Source organism: Mobula hypostoma, chromosome 23, assembly GCF_963921235.1.
Source record: "Mobula hypostoma chromosome 23, sMobHyp1.1, whole genome shotgun sequence".
NCBI lineage: Eukaryota > Metazoa > Chordata > Chondrichthyes > Myliobatiformes > Myliobatidae > Mobula > Mobula hypostoma.
Window position 1 is genome coordinate 25,374,332 of NC_086119.1, and position 19,280 is coordinate 25,393,611.

The 19,280-nt window shown below is 37.6% G+C and overlaps 1 protein-coding gene across 1 annotated transcript in view; it reads right to left on the reverse strand.

Annotated features, from left to right (window-relative positions):
* Positions 1–19,280, reverse strand: part of supt6h (SPT6 homolog, histone chaperone and transcription elongation factor) — a 73,937-nt gene that overhangs the window by 24,995 nt on the left and 29,662 nt on the right. The window contains exons 13-27 of the mRNA XM_063031795.1: positions 18,782–18,883; positions 18,177–18,306; positions 17,824–17,974; positions 16,610–16,764; positions 15,697–15,892; positions 14,774–14,916; positions 12,059–12,176; positions 8,295–8,371; positions 7,411–7,546; positions 5,277–5,414; positions 4,642–4,809; positions 3,689–3,816; positions 2,651–2,858; positions 1,858–2,005; positions 1,607–1,749 (exon numbers count right to left, since the gene is read on the reverse strand). Coding sequence (XP_062887865.1) covers positions 1,607–1,749; positions 1,858–2,005; positions 2,651–2,858; positions 3,689–3,816; positions 4,642–4,809; positions 5,277–5,414; positions 7,411–7,546; positions 8,295–8,371; positions 12,059–12,176; positions 14,774–14,916; positions 15,697–15,892; positions 16,610–16,764; positions 17,824–17,974; positions 18,177–18,306; positions 18,782–18,883 — 2,141 coding nt within the window. The remainder of the gene's footprint in view (positions 1–1,606; positions 1,750–1,857; positions 2,006–2,650; positions 2,859–3,688; positions 3,817–4,641; positions 4,810–5,276; positions 5,415–7,410; positions 7,547–8,294; positions 8,372–12,058; positions 12,177–14,773; positions 14,917–15,696; positions 15,893–16,609; positions 16,765–17,823; positions 17,975–18,176; positions 18,307–18,781; positions 18,884–19,280) is intronic.

The following is a 19,280-nucleotide window of genomic DNA, read 5'->3' on the forward strand; positions in this document are numbered from 1 at the left end:
AGGTTTTAAGATTAACTTAAAAATTTGGTATAGTTAAAAAAACTGCAGATGTTGGACACCCGAAATTAAAACAGGAAACACTGGAAATATTCTGAAGACAGGCAATATTTGTGGAAAGAAAACAGAATTAACTTAAGCAACACACACACACACAATGCTGGAGGAACTCAGCAGGCCAGGCAGCATCTATGGAAAAGGGTACAATTGATGTTTCCAGCTGAAACTCTTTGGCGGGACTGAAGAATTAACTTAAGGTTGAAAACGTTTCATTTACACCATTGCTGACCCGATCTGTGCAGCATTTGCACAATTTTCTGTTTTAAATTACTTAACTGTTGAGGATTTTACTTAAAGAACATTTGGAGCAACAATGTGGGAAAGAGGGTAGCTTCTACATGTACATCCACTCCTAACACTTCTTTTAAAGTATTAGAGATTGACTGGTGTTTTAAAAAAACTCTCAATGGCCTGTACTTTGGAACTTTTTCCTCAGTGGATTATAATTATTGAATTAAGTGAAGGAGAGGAAAGGTGGACTAATTTCTCTAAAATCTAGTTTATGAACCTAGCAGAGATCTGTCTGTCTGTGTGCATGTCCCTCCATGTGTCTGTGCGTGCCCCTCCATGTGTCTGTGTGTGTGCGGTAAAAGGGACGTTCTCCTATTGATTTTACTGAAAAGAAACAGCTGCAGGAATCCCAGAAACAAGTCTGGTCATTTAGAAAGTGTTTCAGAAACATGAGCTCAGGAATGCTTAAATCCTTCTAAAGACTTGTATAAAAACCATTAATAACCCATTAATCAAGTTTTCTTTTCGAAAAGGTGTTTGAATGCTTTGGAGGTTTAAAATAAATGAAAGCATTTGAAAACCAGGTTATTTTGATAGATTAAAATCCTGACTGCGTTGGTTAGAACTGTGGGCACAACCTAAATGACTGTCAGTTTCCTTCCTTTGGTGGGTGAGGTACGTTTAGCACGACACTTCCTCTCTGCGTTCTTTTACTCTGGAAATTTCCACCTAATGGACTGACAAAAGTGACTCACACCTGACTGGAGAATCCACCCAACACATTCTTTCAGTCCTTTACTGGAAATAGTTCTCCGAGCAGACAGGCAGAGACACAGCACTACATTTCTTGACCTGTGACTCAAAGAATCGTGAGGCAATAGCTCAGAATTATAGTCACCTTTACAGAACACATGACAGGGATTTCATGTACAATTTGTGTGCAGCAAAGTCCAACAATACTTGCAATGATTGAATCTTTGTTTTCTAATTACACTAATTCAAGGATAAACTTAGTAAGAATCCTGGGGAGAACTACTGGTTCCTCCTCAAAATGTGTTGTGGGTTACTTTATAATTACCTGTGCAATTAGAAAATTTATACCCCAGACAATACAGTACACCAGAATTAGGCAGTGCCTGTTCAGGTTTCTAGACTGGAACTAAACTACAGTCTATGGCTCAGTCAAATGTCTTATGCAGATACTGTCAGGATAACAGTGTTTCATAAAATAATCAATCATTTTTAAGCAGATTCAATTTTAAAATTGATAAAAATGCTGCAACATGAAGCAACTGTAGAAAATGTTACAGAATTATACCTCACTAAGCTCTGGAAAATTGTCCTGCTGGCAGAAAGGACATTGCCAAAGACCAGTTTCATCATTCCTGATAGCCTGATCATAACTCTCACCCTGAGGCCTCCTGTGAGCAATTCCCGTGACATTGCACGTTATTAATTTACCTAAACAATAAAAAAAAAGTTAAAATTGTAGGAAATCTAATAAGTACACAGAATTAAGAAAATGTTTAACACTACTTTTCCATTTAAGGAACAATGAGAAAGCCATACCAATATAAAATGTTTCTGGCGTTTCTTTTGTAAGCATGTTGAAAATCTCCTCAGAGTTTGGTGCACGGCATGGTACACGCAAATCCTTGTATCTGCAGCTCAGTTCAGCTCGAATGTCATACAATGTGATACCTTTGTTACCATAGCCCTGTGAAATGGTTAAATTAGAACTGATCACTCCAATACAGACATCTAAAACTGTTTCTTGTTTTAATTAATTAGTACACACTGTAAGAAATGTTTGTGCCGATCACTTATTAAACAATTAAAATCTTAAGTGAATTTTATCTATTGTGACAAACAAATATTTCCAAGAACAGCATGCACTTCTAATTCACTGAATGTTCTTGGCATACAATATTTTTCTGAAGCTTGAGTACTGTACATTATCATTAAAATAAATCCCATCAAACAATATTAAGGCTTGGTATAAGTACCTCAAAAGCTGAAGTAATTGAAAACAGGAATTACTAATGTACCAAACACAAAAAAAAAAGCTTGTTATAAATTATACCATTCAAGCATACCATACAGCAATCTGTCTAGCAAAATCAGTAAACAATGTAACATGAGATACCAATTACAGACTAGGTTTACTGTAGCAAATCAGACAAAAAATTTACAGGAAACCATAAACATTAACGATTCTGCAGATGCTGTAAAGCGAGGGTAACATGCACATTCTGGAAGAACTCTGCATTTTGCGTGTTGCTAAAGATTTGTAGTAAATTGCTTATGCCAAACAATTCTAAACTACATATTCTATTGAAAAGCCACCAAGAGAAATACCAACCTGCCTTTCCAGTTCTTCTGCAAATGCATCAAGGTCAAGATCCTTTAGTCGTTCAGGATTTTCCAAAATTTCTTCAAGTGCTCCAGCTGGGTTGGCATCCTCTGCTGATTCATCATATTCAAGAGCATCCACAGCCATTTTTCTGGCCCACTCGTAAGTTTCAGGATGAACTCTTGAGCCATCCAGAACCTCAATGTAGGAATCAGTGCTGCCAGTATAAAAAGATAAACATTATTTCCCAAGGAGATAAAATAAATCTTACTTGTCAAATGTGGTATACAACCGTATATAGTTTTTTCCAATGTACAGAACATAAGTTTTTCTTACGCTAGTGAAGTGGAAGAATTTTGAATGAGTTGAAGGAGATTTCTTCAACAGAAATAGGACTATACTTTAGTTCCGTTAATATCATTCAAAATTGACAACTAATTGAATAATTCTTGCTTTCTGATTCCTCACAACTTGACTGGCTAAAGAAATGAATCATTTTTAATGAATATATGATTTTTTTCTACACAACAATTTACTTTTCATTTTAATAAATGTTAATTGTATTTGGTTATAAGATAAAAATTCTTAACTTTTGAATTTGTTTTTTTTAATCGAACTTACCACACAAGTTCTGCATTACTTTATATTACAACAAAAAGACATACTCAACAATTAAATGAGGACAGATATTTTACAAAATTAGGATAATTAATGATTTGGAAATCTGCTGCCAATACCTTTCAAATACAAGTACAAAATTACAAGTTTAACTACTAAACAGACGCTTGGAAGTTGTTATGGAATGCTTACATAGGTAATAAAACTTAATCTTTAAAAGAATTAGCACTGTATTTACAAAGAAACCATCATGAAACCCTGCACTCAGAGGCTGTACACACTGTAATAATTGCAGTGGCATACAGTTGATTTGCCATGGTAATCATATATTTAGACAATTTTCATTTACAAATTCTTAGGAAAATGACTGGGGATATGATTAATGCTGTCCAGCTTCAGAAAGTGTACGCCAGTACTCTTAAGACTAACCTGTCCCCTAACGACGCAGTATCTATTTTAATAAATCCTGCACAATTGATGAAGACCTTTGGACCCATATGACACATCGTAACCAGCTGCGTCCTATTTTCCAAGCGAGTATTATTCTGTTTGAGGATCTGTACAAAATAACTATCTGTTAGTGTGATGAGTACATAAAAGTCAAATATACACAATTATACTGCAACAGTAGTTCACAAAACTATACATATCAGCTTTATTTTTTCAGATATGGTTGTAGAACATATCAGTATTAAGTAACTAGCAATTAAAATGAAGTCATTTTATATTTCTGTAAAAATGCAACCAAATAATTATATATTTGTTGGGTAACTAATAACATTGCCAACATTGCAAATGACTGATTGAGAATGCTTAATCTTTATTTAAAATCTTTCCTATAAGCAAGTTTACTCTAAAAATAAAACCTTTAAATATAGCAATCTGGTGCCACTCTTTCCTCTCAATGCATTTGACCCCATTGTTCCCCACTCCCTTCCAAAATGCCCATTAAATTTTCTGCTTCAGGAAACATTTTAAACAAATTGGATTTACTGAGTGGAAGGCTTGACTAAGAAGGCATGCATTTTTGTTATTTTAAGTTCTATGTAACTCATTACAATTCATAGAACATAAGGGATTCGGCTCCAAACAACTAAAGTGAGAAGAAACTTCTATACCCAGAAGGTAGTAAATGTATGGAATTCCCCATAAAGGAGGGCTATATAAGCTCAGCCACTAAGTATATCCCTGACAGGCAAAATCAAAGGACTGAAAATCAAAAAGGGTCAGCAATCAAAAAGTTACTGGATATTAAAGACATAGGGGAAGGTGGCCATGTAATGGATAAATGGGTACTGTGTTGTTGCATTATCTTCTAAATGCTTCCCTTTAATACATTGTTAACACATTCTTAACAGTGTACAGGTAGTTTACTTTCTTACCTTCTGTAGGTGCGATCCTTTACGAGGTCCTAAACCACAAACATACTGAACTAGTGCTTGAGTATGTGGATGAGTTATTGCTCTGTTTACATCCACACCTACTTCATTCACTCGGTTAATGAACTCACAGTAAAGTGCATTCAGCAATTCTTCTTTTATTACTTGTTCCTGAGATTTGGGGGGGGGGGGCGCAGATGAGGCAAGAAAATACCAAGAAAGTGGTTTAAACCTCTCAGTGAATTGACAGAGGGAAAGTAGTACTGGTTATGTGATTCAGCCAATATTTCTCTTGAAGTACAATAAGAAAGAGAATTAACTTTATCCTACTAATAACACATCCTTAATACTACAGACTAGGATTAAATTACTGTCAGAAACTAGCTTTAAGAAGGTCAACAGCATCTTTTTAACATTCACTTTGTGTTCTAAAAGCGTGATGATACAAAATTAAGTACACAACAATCATCTATACATCACTGACAATTATCAATTAAATTGTTGGGAGCTCACCCAAACTTACCATACATAGCACACAAATCAATCAAAATTCACTTCCTTACAGTTGTAATAGAAAAAAATTTAATTTTCAGTGTTTTCCTTTAAAAAATGCTTGAAAGCTTGAAATAACAAATTACCTGCAAAGGATGGAATTTGAGACAAACAATGTCATCATCTGTCCCACAAACTTGAGCAAACTCGACAAGTGGATCCTGCACCTGGCGAGCGAGCGATACTGCCTGACGTAATAGTGGTGGATAATCCCTGAAGTCATTCTAGTAGACAAGGGAAGAAAATGAAAGATCCCGTCTTCTTTCCTTGATACCTCCCTCTCACTAAATTGTATTTGCAAAAATGCTTCCAGTCTTCTGCCAGTATCTTTCATCCCTAACTTGCTGGATGATTAGCATCAAAAATGTACAACTATAAACTTAAGATATTTTACAGATGCTGGAAATTTTGAGCAACACACACAAAATGCTGGAGGGACTCAACCTGTCAGGCAGCATCTATGGAGGGGAACAGCCAATGTTTCAGGCTGAGACCCTTCATCAAGCCTGGAAAGGAAGAGGGCAGAAGCCAGAATAAGAAAATGGGGCGGGCAGGGGAAATAGTTCAAGCTTGCAGGTGATAGATGCGAGCAGGTAAGGGGGAAAGTGAGTGCGGAAGGGGCTGCAGGGAATGAAATGACAAGCTGGGGAAGGATAGGTAGAAGTAGTAAAGGGCTAAAGGAGGAATCTAATAGGAAATATTGGACTATGGGGAGAAAAAAGGAGGAGCAAGTGAACCAGAGGAAGATGATGAGCAGGTGAGAAGGTAACCAGGATGGGGAGTGGAAAAAGAGGAGGAAGGGAGAAAAAAATTACCAGAAGTTGGAGAAATCGATGTTCATGCTATCAGACTGGAAGCTACCCAGATGGAATGAAGGGTTGCTTCTCTAACCAAAATGGGTAGCCACTGGGAGATCCTGCCTTTTGAGGTGGACAGAGTAAAGGTGTTCAACAAAGTGGTCCCTTCTGTCTCGGTGTCTCAATGTTGCAGAGGAGGATGCATCAAGAACACCAGATGCAACAGATGACTACAGACCCACAGGTGAAGTATTGCCTCACTTGGAAGGACTGCTTTGGGTCCCAAGTGGCAGTGAGGGAGGAGGAATAGGGGAAGGTAGAAATTAACATAATTGCAGAGATAACTGTCAGGAGGGAGATCAATGGGGACAGATGAGTGGACAGGGAAGTAATCCTTAAGGAAAGCAGAGGGATGTGGAGTGTGGAGGAAGGAAGATCTGCTTAATTGATAGGATCCTTTGGACAAGGCAGAAGCTATGGAGAATTATGTGCTCGATATGGAGGCTCAGGGGGTAATAGGCAAGGACAAGAGAACCATATCCCTGTTATAACAGTTGTAGGATGAGGTAAGATGCGTGGGAAAATGGAGGTGTGGATGAGGTCAGCATTAATAGTGGTGGAAGGGCAATCCTCATCTGAGAACAGATGCAGCAGAAGAGGAGGAACTGTGAGAAGGAAATAGCAGTTTTACAAGTGACAAGGTAGGAAGATGGGTATATTCAAGATAACTGTGAGACTCTGTAGATTGTAAAATAAGGAGAACAACTGATTCTTTTTGAAGAGTCAAGTCATATAGCAGAGAAACTTGACCTTTTGACGACCACTTCAGGCTAACCCTATGCTTATCTACACTAATATAATTTTCCTAGATTAGGTATATATTTTTCTACATTTTGTCTAAATGCCTCTCAAATGTATTAATTGTATGTCATTCCACCACGTACTCTAGCAGTGTTACAGGTAGCCATTGTGAGAAAAAAAACCTCAGATACTCTTTAAATTCAATTCTCTCACATTAAAAAGATTCTGACTATCTACTGTATCTATACCTCTTATAATTTTATATATCTAAAATCACCTCTCAGCCTTCTTCATTCCAGGGAAAACAATCCCAATTTACCCAGTCTCTTTATGACTGAAATCCTCAGTCTGGCATCTCTAACACTGTTGACATGGAGAATGGATAGAAAGAAGCTAATAAAAACCACACTTCAGATTTCCACCAAATGGCACACACATGAAAATGCCACTAAATGATTTTAAGGTGATCTGTATATTAATATACAAATTTGAACAATATACCATGTCATAGTACAATTTCTATAATGTACAATATACTGCTCATCTTTGTAGGTTGGCTTTCTTTCATTTTCCACTTGTAGCCAGTTCATTTTCAGGTTGCTTCTAGTTATCCATTTCTTACCTCGGACTTTTTGCTGTTCATGTAGAGGAGAGCTAGCTCATTGTCTACTAAATGCACTCCGATAGGCGACATTTGATGCTCCTGCTCCAGTTCATTCACTATTCGCTTTATGTCCTCTACAACCATAAGTGCATCTCTAGGCGGAGAAGCAATCATAACTTTTATTTCTTATGAGTAATGTACGTCAGCTATGCAAAAGAGAACACTTTTATGCTAATATTCATAAGAACAAAACAACCAATGCAAGTATTTAAAAGAAAGTCAAAGGAATTATTACCAAATTGAATCTATTGCTTTTGAGATGGGTTGGTTAAACTGGCTATATATACAAAATGCTGGAGGAACTCACTGGTCAGGCAGCACGTACCGAAAGGAATAAAAAGGCGATGTTTCGGGCTGAGACACTTCATCAGAACCTGAAACACCGGCTGTTTATTCTTTTCCATTGATGCTCTCTGACCTGCTGAGTTCCTCCAGCATTTCGTATGCGTTTTCCAACAACTTCAGAATCTTTTGTGTGTATGTTAAACAAGCTATAGTTTTATTCTTTTACAAAGAAAATGACTAGCCTCTCCGAGACCCCAAATAGATTTAGCACATTGGGAAACACTGTACCAAACTGTACACTTCTACTACTGACATAGTGGTTACACAATAAATAACTAAATGCATGTGCTAAGACTTTGGTATAGTATTGTAGATGCAAATTTGTGTCTTTTCTATTGAAAAATGTCAATTTTATTTTAAAAAATAACACTTTTGAGTGAATCAAGGTTCTAAACAGTTCAATGAAAGAATTGACAAATGCAAAACAACTTGAATTTTGCTTGAGATAAAAAAATCATTCCTTGTCTAAATACTAACTCAACAAAATTAATTCTCACCTATTTTCTCCGCCAACAGCCACAACATGAGGCTTCTTACTCAACAGAAACTTCTTCAAGGTTTCAATATCATGTGCCTGTGGATAGGGATATACAGAACTGAGTTGCTGGACTCCAACTTAATTTACTTTAAGGATTAGAATTTGTTTCTTTTGATTCTGCATGCAGTTACTATTCTATTGATGACAAAGGGACATAAATATTAAAAGACAAACTAGAGTCTAATAAAAATAACTTGCACAAATAAAACAGGAAATATTGGAAAGCTATCACAAAAAGATGCAGAATACACAGTCTTTACGGAAAAGCTAGCTATTTTATATTACAAGCTTCTACATTCTTGAGCTCTGTATATTTTCTCTGATATTTACGGTGGATTAATAAAAGTTTGACTGGATGAGAATAGTAACTGAGCTGAAGCCTAAAAGGAAATAACCACTTGGGCAAGAAAATAATGCATACAATTACTAAACCCTTTACATACCTCCACTTAGTAGAATATGTAACATGGTCCTGGCTGCTTTTTAAGAGGAAAGGGTAAACTTTGTTTTTTTTTGAATCTGAATCTGCTTGAATGCCTTGAATATCTCCAACCTAGCACATAATGTAGCCTGCCTAATAAATTACCTTCCATTCCCTATACCAAATTAACTTTGCCACCTGTTGCACACGTTAATACTTCTGAAACTATATGCAATTATTATTTATTCCTGCTCTTAAACCATCTGGATGCAATTCCAATTATGAAAATTATCTGCAGCAGCTCACCTTCATTGGTCACTTGCTATCAACCACACTTTAGCTACATCCAGTTCAATACTCAAAGCAAATGAAAGTTGTAATTTCCTGTTGGAGTTCATGATTATCTTAAATTAATGGCCAATTTATGACTAACACAAGAGGACATAGTTTTGAGGTGCTTGGAAGTAGATACAGAGGAGATGTTGGGGTAAGTTCTTTTTAAAAACACAGAAAGTGGTGAGTGTGTGGAATGGGCTGCCGGTGATGGTGGTGGAGGCGGATATGATAGGGTCTTTTGAGAAGCTCCTGGATAGGCACATGGAGCTTAGAAAAATAGAAGGCTATGGGTAATCTGAGGTAACTTCTAAAGTACGTACATGTTCGGCACAGCATTGTGGGCTGAAGGCTCTGTATTGTGCTGTAGGTTTTCTATATACATATTCCCAGAAGAGGAAAAATCTCCTTGAATTCACTATCAAAAGCCTTCATTACTTTAAAGACTTTTACAAAATCATCCTTCAGCAAACATTTCTTACGAGAAATGATATCCAAACTGATCACCTTTTCCACAATGCATTCATTCTAACATTTCTATTACCAGAGATATAAACATGGAAACAAGCCCCTTGATCCAACTCGTCCACGCTGATCATAATGCTTATCCTATTCCTATCCTTTTTGCCTTCATTTGACCCATATATGTCAATGTTTGTTTAACATTGTAAATGCACCCAGCTCTACCACTTCCTCTAACAGCTCAATCCATACTCCCACCATCCTTTACATGGAAATTTTTTCACCCAAAATCTTCTTTCAGTCTTTCCCTTCTCATCTTAAACCTATCATCTAGTTTTAGGCGTCTCTAGCTAAGATAAAAAAATTCCTGGAATCATTTAAGCTTTGATTTTATAAACCTCTATACGACCACCACTCAACCTCCCACTTCAGGGAAAAAGTCAAAAGGTTTTTCAATCCCAGCAACAACCTTGTGAACACGAGGAATTCTGCAGATGCTGGAAATTCAAGCAACACACAAAGTTGCTGGTGATCGCAGCAGGCCAGGCAGCATCTCTAGGAAGAGGTACAGTCGGCGTTTCAGGCCGAGACCCTTCGTCAGGACTAACTGAAAGAAGAGCTAGTAAGAGATTTGAAAGTGGGAGGGGGAGGGGGAGATCCAAAATGATAGGAGAAGACAGGAGAGGGAGGGATGGAGCCAAGAGCTGGACAGGTGATTGGAAAAAGGGATATGAGAGGATCATGGGACAGGAGGCCCGGGGAGAAGGAAAGGGCGGGGGGGGGGGACCCAGAGGATGGGCAAGGGGTATAGTCAGAGGGACAGAGGGAGAAAAAGGAGAGTGAGAGAAAGAATGTGTGTGTATATAAATAACGGTTGGGGTATGAGGGGGAGGTGGGGCATTAGCGGAAGTTAGAGAAGTCAATGTTCATGCCATCAGGTTGGAGGCTACCCAGACGGAATATAAGGTGTTGTTCCTCCAACCTGAGTGTGGCTTCATCTTCACAGTAGAGGAGGCCGTGGATAGCCATGTCAGAATGGGAATGGGATGTGGAATTAAAATGTGTGGCCCCTGGGAGATCCTGCTTTCTCTGGCGGACAGAGCGTAGGTGTTCAGCAAAACGATCTCCCAGTCTGCGTCGGGTCTCGCCAATATATAGAAGGCCACATAGGGAGCACTGGACGCAGTATATCACCCCAGCCGACTCACAGGTGAAGTGTCGCCTCACCTGGAAGGACTGTCTGGGGCCCTGAATGGTGGTGAGGGAGGAAGTGTAAGGGCATGTGTAGCACTTGTTCCGCTTACAAGGACAAGTGCCAGGAGGGAGATCAGTGGGTCACCACTGATCTCCCTCCTGGCACTTATCCTTGTAAGCGGAACAAATGCTACACATGCCCTTACACTTCCTCCCTCACCACCATTGAGTCGGCTGGGGTGATGTACTGCGTCCGGTGCTCCCGATGTGGCCTTCTATATATTGGCGAGACCCGACGCAGACTGGGAGACCGCTTTGCTGAACATCTACACTCTGTCTGCCAGAGAAAGCAGGATCTCCCAGTGGCCACACATTTTAATTCCACATCCCATTCCCATTCTGACATGTCTATCCACGGCCTCCTCTACTGTAAAGATGAAGCCACACTCAGGTTGGAGGAACAACACCTTATATTTGGTCTGGGTAGCCTCCAACCTGATGGCATGAACATTGACTTCCGCTAATGCCCCACCTCCCCCTCGTACCCCATCCATTATTTATATATACACATTCTTTCTCTCTCTCTCCTTTTTCTCCCTCTGACTATACCCCTTGCCCATCCTCTGGATTCCCCCCCCCCTCACTTTCCCAGGGCCTCCTGTCCCATGATCCTCTCATATCTCTTTTGCCAATCACCCGTCCAGCTCTTGGCTCCATCCCTCCCCCTCCTGTCTTCTCCTATCATTTTGGATCTCTCCCTCCCCCTCCCACTTTCAAATCTCTTACTAGCTCTTCCTTCAGTTAGTCCTGACGAAGGGTCTCGGCCTGAAACGTCGACTGTACCTCTTCCTAGAGATGCTGCCTGGCCTGCTGCGTTCACCAGCAACTTTGATGTGTGTTGCAACAACCTTGTGAATACTTTTTTGCACTCTCTAGCATAGTCACATCCTTATAATTCATTATTGTAAATTTTCCTCCACTCTCTCCACTGACAAAGGCGGCTCTATATAGACTTAGTACAAAACTTCCCTACTTTTTATTTCTCTCTCTCAAGGAACAAATCCTCATTTTTAATTTGCCTTTAATTTAAAACGGCCTTGTTAAAGCAGGGCACAACTTTTAGTGAATGGAGCATTTGTCATCTATCCAAGAGAAATTAAGAAGAGAGAATAAATGCCGACACTGTTAGTCTCAAATCCAAGCATGTAACATCCACTGTCTCTCATCCATTAGATCCTTGGCTTCAGACTGGGTACAACCTTGTTTAGCATCAATCAAGTCTGAGCTTCAAAGCACTGAAACAATAATTTTACCTTCCTTTCTCGTTCTTCCTCTCGCCAAGCATTCCTACGTTTTAAGAAATATGGCAGACGGAGGAAGTCTGTCACTTCCCCTTCTCCATTGACAAGAGAACAGAAGGCTGGTGTATCCCTAGTAAAAAAACACACAAAAACAAGTTTTCATGGGTCCATGAGCCTGCAAATAACAAATCTACAGTGGTTTATTTAAAACAGTCTACAAGAACATTGAGTTGCAAGATCAGTCAATTCTCATATATGCATCCTATTTGGAATTTAACCATCTCATCTTGTAGATTAAACTGAGTCTGATGTATTTAATGCAAAAATCAGTGCTCATGAAGAAAGCAAGCCAATTGAAATCCAGGGGCCTCAACACCAACCAGCATGATGGTTGCAGAGCACCCCTCCCCCATCAATAATTTCTGATAGTACTGAAAAAAGTATCAGAAGTCAAGGATAGAAGTGTGTCTTGTGGGAGCGTGTCTTATTTTAATTGTTAAAAGTCACTTTGTCGCACTGGGTTAGCTTAGAAACTGCAGCTGTTTTTCCCATTGGCCAACTGCCTAATATATATCCTGGGTATATACAGAGTACGTGTGGAAGGTTCTACCTCTCTTCCTTTGTTTAAGGCAAGCGGTGCGCATGACCACTGGGAAAGTATACTCTCTGTGCCCTTTATCTAAGTATGTTTGTTGAATGTATGTATGTTGCTGAATATTCAGCTTTGTAGTGTCTAACTTGGGGAACATGAACGTTTGGTTGAAATTTTACTGTTTGTAAATAAATGATTAATATTCTTATCCGCAATGTTTTCTGTCTCTCTTGCCAGCCCTGCAAACCTTATTCAGCATGACAAGGTGGGGCTAAAATGATTCAATAAAAAAGATTTCCAGACTTTACAATGTGGCCTAAATTAGTTGAATGCGCAACATAGTTTTGGCTAAAGCACAAAAAAGGGCGGCTACTAGCCTTGATTGTTTGCTGGCTGACTGTTCTTCAAATAGATGAATTTCAACTGTTCTGCCTTTATAGATTTCAATTTCAAAGCACACGATAAATGAGACTGTAAAGCAAATTAGTAATATTGATTCCACCTCATACAAAGTACAGATGCACATTCCTTTATCCGAAATTCTGAAATCCAAAAAGCTCCGAAAACCGAAGTTTTTTTCACCAACAGTTGATGTCACTCAGGTGTGACGTGGCAGCGCTAGCAGAGGCCGCCAGACGTCAGTTGTGGCTCAGCGCTCGTACTGGTTACACGTACATTTACTGTTCGCTGATATTTTGTGTTCACTGTTGACTTTGTGTTTAATTTCACTGTGAAAATGTCAAAAAGAGCTGCAGATACCCCCAAGAGTAACAATGAGGAAAAAAAAAGGAATCTTCTCTATCAATAACGCAGAAAGTGGAGTTATTGCAGAAGCTTGATCATGGTGTGTCTGTGTGGCGTCTTACTGAAGAAAATAGTGTCGAAACTACTTCAGTATATGATTTAAATAAACAGAAGGACAAGTTACTGAAGTTTTATAGTGACAGTGACGTTCTACATTTATTCCAATAAGTCATTTACCATGTGTTTGATTCAGTTCGTTTGAAGCTGTATATTTTTATGTTCTATTGAATGTTTTTGTTGGAAATAAAATTTCTTCTTGTCATTATTCCCTAAACAATATAGTATAACAATTATTTATATAGCATTTACATTGTATTAGGTATTATAAGTAACCTAGAGATGATTTAAAGTATACGGGAGGATGTGCCTAGGTTTGGTGCGCCGCTGGGTCTTAAAGTCCACCGCACTGAGCTAGGTTAAATAAGGGACTTGAGCATACTTGTTTTTTTGGTATTGGGAGGTCTGAAATCCGAAAAATTCTTAATTCCAAAACGCAACTGGCCCCGAGGATTTCGGATAAGGGATTGTGGACCTGTAGTAGCCTTGTGTGCACAGGAAATTCTCAACTTTAATTACTTTTAAAGAGAAACAGAAATTTTGACAAGATTCACTAAACGATATAGAGATACAATGCAAGGTTGAGATTACACTCAAAAGCAAAGTTCAATCAATGTGTTAAGCAAAGTTTCCCTTTTTCAGATAATACTGATTCGACAGTCAAATCATTAAGTGCGTCACCAGTCCTTGCACTTCACTAAAGTACACAAGGTAAAGTACAAAACTAGGACAAACTCTTCTTAAAACTCCACACCGTGTACTGTGTCTGCTCTGCATTACACTGTATTTTATGAGGCAGTATGGATTCAATAATTTGGATAGAAGGTCTCAATTTGGTTCAAAATGCTGTTGTTGCTTACTTCTACTGTTTGCATGCTTTGTGTATTTTTCTCTTTCTCTGTGAGCACTGAGGGTTGGTATTTTTAAATTGAGTGATTTTGGGTTTCTTGCTTTGTGACTGCCTGTCAGCAAACAAGTCTCAAGGTTGTATAACTAATACATTTCTTGACAATAAATATACTTTGAATCTTTCTGAAATATTTAAGGAAATTCTGTAAATTTGCCCAGCTTAACTATCAACTAAAAGACTTAAATATACATAGTTCTGTTGAACCACTAAATTATTTATATACTGTACCACAGTGGAAGTAATTTAAACCAATCTTTACTGCAACCACTTTTCAAAACATAAGCAACATCCTACTTTGGAAACCAAAATTTTCTCTATCTCTGAACAATTGTTCACGTATACAAGTCTTTTCTTGCACACATACCTTTCACTTGCAAATGCCAGACCCAACACTCGAACACCTTTACTCTGATTTTCCTCCATAAAATCGTCATCATCTTCTTCATTTTGTTGGTCAGGTCGATATGGTGCGACCTTCAACCAATTGTAAAGTTTGCGACTACAACACTAACAGAGACGATTCACAGAAGATAACATCTTTTGTTAAAAGGAGATTTGATTTCAAGCAAACAGTCAAGAGCAAAGAAAAAATAATCAGGTATTTATGACTGACAAGCTGGTCACAAGACTTCTAGCTGGCATTAATTACATTCAAGCATCAGAGTTATTAGTTAACATATTAAAACCTAGTAATACATTGATAATTAACCTTATAATTTTCCATTGCACACTTTGAGCAAAAGTATATTTACTAACAATTTATATTATAAGTGGTCTTGAGCAGGAAGTTCACATTTTTATTTATAAGTAGGTTGATTTCGGCTAAGCACATTTTACAAGGAACTGCCGGCTTCAAATTACAAATATTAAGATGAAAAAAATTTTCTTTTGGGATGGCACTTAGAAAAGTGGTGCCTGAATAAACCATGATAGAATTGAAAAGCACTTTAGAAGTGCCTGCATTTGTAACAATAGGCATTTTCAGGAAAGGACCAACTTTTAAAGCATCAAAAGTTTTTTAACAATGGTTTTAATTAATACATTTCACAGGTTCAAAATAAGTGACATTTGAACCCACTTTTTCTGCATCCTGCCTCTTTCTGTGAATAGAACATTTACCACTTTGCGACTAAGTGTCCATTACTATTAATTTGCCAGATAGAAAGTTACATGCATCAGATTACAGAGGGAATTAAAAACATCACAAGTATGAATCATAGACATGACCCTATACTACGAAACAAAAAGTTTAATGCCCAAAGCAGAAGTTAAGTATTCATTAAATACCTTGCAAATGTAGTCTCGTGCCTCATTCAGCAGTTTGTTTTTCAGCTCCTTGCCCATCTGTGGGTACAAGAATTGATTCAATGCTCGTTCAATTGCCATGCTGCGTTGTCTATTCCACTCTTGCACTTGGTGGCTGAATTCATCACGGTAATAAAATTGCTTGATTTCATCAAAATAACTCTGGTCATTTCCATACCTAAAAGGTGGGAAATATAACCATAAATCAAATTCATTATCTAATAAGATACGAGGTTACATTCTGAATACAGTACTTCGTCTGCTTACATATCAAGGGACAATCAATTTTCCAGTTGTAATGATGAAGAAACTATCAGCACTCGCTATCATAATAACTCAAAACCGATGGTAACTTCTGAAGCGCATGTACTGTTAAATTTACCTCAGAAGCGGCGTTCATTGACATTCTTCTTCAATATTGAAAAAGGAATTTACAGCCTTCAAGTAATGTCAATAAACTGATGAACACTTCAGGTATTTACACTGAAATTATCTGAAAATGTGACACTTTGTTGGATAATATAACTGGTTTTTAGAAATGTCTTGAACTAGAATCATAACCACAAGAGATTTTGCCAATGCTGGAAATTCACAGCAATACACACAAAATGCTGGAGGGTCTCAGCAGGTCAGGCAGCATCTGTGGAAACAAGTAAACAGATGACATTTTGGGCCATTCATCAGGACCTGGCCTGAAACCTCAATTGTTTGTTCATTTCCCTTGATGCTGCCCAGCCTGCTGATTTCCTCCAGCATTTTGTGCCTATTGCTTTTAAACTGGAATTATTGCTTTCATGTTATTTGGGAGTTGAAATATGTGATCATAAAACTTACATCAATCTCACAGCCGCACCATGAATCAAGTACGTATCTTTCTCATCATATTCCAACTCACCCGTCTAGTCCTTTCATATCAATGCAGATATCCACAGTTAATAAGTTATCATCCTCTGCAAGGCACATCTTCAAGAACTGATCATCTCTTAATTCTTTGACAGGCTTATTCTTTACATATTTGAAAGAGTAAGCAAAGTGCGCTTCGTCAATATCCTGGAACCGTAAAAACAAGTTTTACAATACTGAAATTTATGTGCTTTAGACACGCATTTATTCGATACATTACTGACATTTTTCAATTACTTAATCATCCCCTCATTTGCCTAGAACTGTATTTAAGTGCTAAGCTTTACACATCAGAATTCTGATATACTACCCTCTCTAATCTTTTCAGAAGTATCAGATTCTTAAACAGATACTTCATTTTTAAATGTACAAGTACACATCATAACAAAGTATTCATAATTCCAATTTACATTGGTCACAGAATACTACAGCACAGAAACAAGCCCTTCGGCCCATTTAGTCCATGCCAAATTATCAATCTGCCTAGTCCCATTGACCTGCACTTGGACCATAACCTTCCATAACTCTCCCATCCATGTACCTCTCCAAATTTCTTTCAAATGTTGAAATCGATTCCACATCCTCCACTTCCACTGGCATTGTAAGAGTTTAATTGTTTAGAGTTTCAAATGATTAAGAGTTTAACTGTGCATGAAAAATCTTAAAAGAATAGACAACTATCCACATGCTTCCATAAGGGACAAAACTTTTGCAGTAGTTGAGATTTAAAACACTCAGCAGATCTGGCAGTGTCTGTGGTGGACAACAGTTTCTGTTTCAGGGCCAAGGTTTTTACTATTTGGGGAAGAATCTCATTTGACGGGTCAAATATTTTTCTCTCCAAAACTATTGCTTTACCTAACCAATGTTCTAGCATTCTGTTTTTTTTTTAAAACCTTAGATAATTTTGCTCCTTGCAAGTAAAATAAGGGATAATTTGATTAAAATACTTAAGTTTACCTATTTTATTCCAGGCAACCTTTAACTTTGGATTAAATTTACTCTGCACTATTATCAGTTACTCAGTTTCAGTGCTGGGCTTAGTATATGGCTCGTAAGACTTGTATCCAAAGATAATGCACAGCATCACAACAAAAATGCATACCTTTGCTTCCTGAATTTAATATGATACAAGTGAAGACAAAATAAATACTTCAATTTTGATCACCCTGATTTCTATACAAAGACCCATCAATTTCATATTACCTTTCTGCCTTTCTTTGTGGGAGTAATATTAATCTTGGCTCTCTCTTGAAAAGTTTGTCTTAGAACTTGTTTGACCAACGGTTCTCTGGCAATCTGCATGGCCACCATGTATCGAGAACCTTCTAATACAGCCTCAGGTGATGGAAATTGACTGAAAGATGCAAATATTATCAGGTAGATATCCATTAGCTTCACAATTGCAAAGTTTATTATGTTCAAAATTATCTGAGTTAATTTATTTTTTTCCAGATTCAGTGAGAAGGTATCTAAGCACAGTTTACTTCAATGCAAAAATGAGTCTACAAATATCCAAAAACCAATATAAACATCAAGCAGCAATTTTTACTACGAACCTGCAGACATAATCTTTTGCCAGTTCCAATGGTTCTGCTGGAAATTGCTCAGTCTCATGACGCTGGTAACTGTCTCTCAGATTTTCACCAAACTGTTCAGGGGTCAGACCAAATTTCTTTGCAAGCCCATCTATAAAATAGATGGATGTGTTAACAAGTGGTACATTTCGATTTATTGCTATATATAGTTCCAATTACGTAAAGGATGAATATACTTTTAAAAGTTACATTCATACAATAGTAGAATAGTGCCAAAATAAGACTAACCACAGCATTGCTGTACTCAAAAGGCAAATTTCAGTTTGAGTTCATTTCAGGGTAACCCTTCGATTCAGTGGAAAATTTGCTCCCCACTGTCTGGTAATTTGAAGTCACTTTGGATTTAGTGACATTACTTAATCACACAGAAAACATGTCATTTTCATATTCACGCAAAAAATTGGCCCAACAGACATTCTTATTTTAATCCAGATGTTTCTCACAAATGCCATTTTATGCAATAAAAATATTTAAAATGAAAAATATTAATATTACAATTTAAATATATTTTTTAAAAAAAAGCAATTCTAGGCAAAGATCCAGTTTAACAAGTTCCAATACTTTACCTAGACCAGCATTCTGGCAAATGGTGTACATATCTCTGCGAGAAGCTTGCTTAAGCTCTGGTCCATGATGTTCATCATCTTCAACTTCTTCATCACGCTCTCCTGAGAAATGTAAAATCAAAATATCTTTCAATTAACGTTTCAATAAAAGTCACCTTTACTGAAGTTATCATTAACTAAATTATGGGCAATATGAAAATGTTATCAGAGTCATAAAGCACAGAAATGGGCCCAATGGTCAACAACGTCCAATGCCAACCTTCTGGACCATCTATAATCTCAGCTGTTTTCACTGGGACATTATCCTTCTATTGCTTGCCTACCTTTGTGTTTAATTAGTTTTTAAATGCAAAATTGAATCTGATTTCACCACTTTCTCTTGCAGCATGTTCAATATAAATGTCTGTTAAAAAAAATAACTCTTACCCCTTAAATCCCCTTTACAACTTTTTCTTGTCACCTTCAACATTGTCCTTCTTGTTTATGATACCCCCTACCA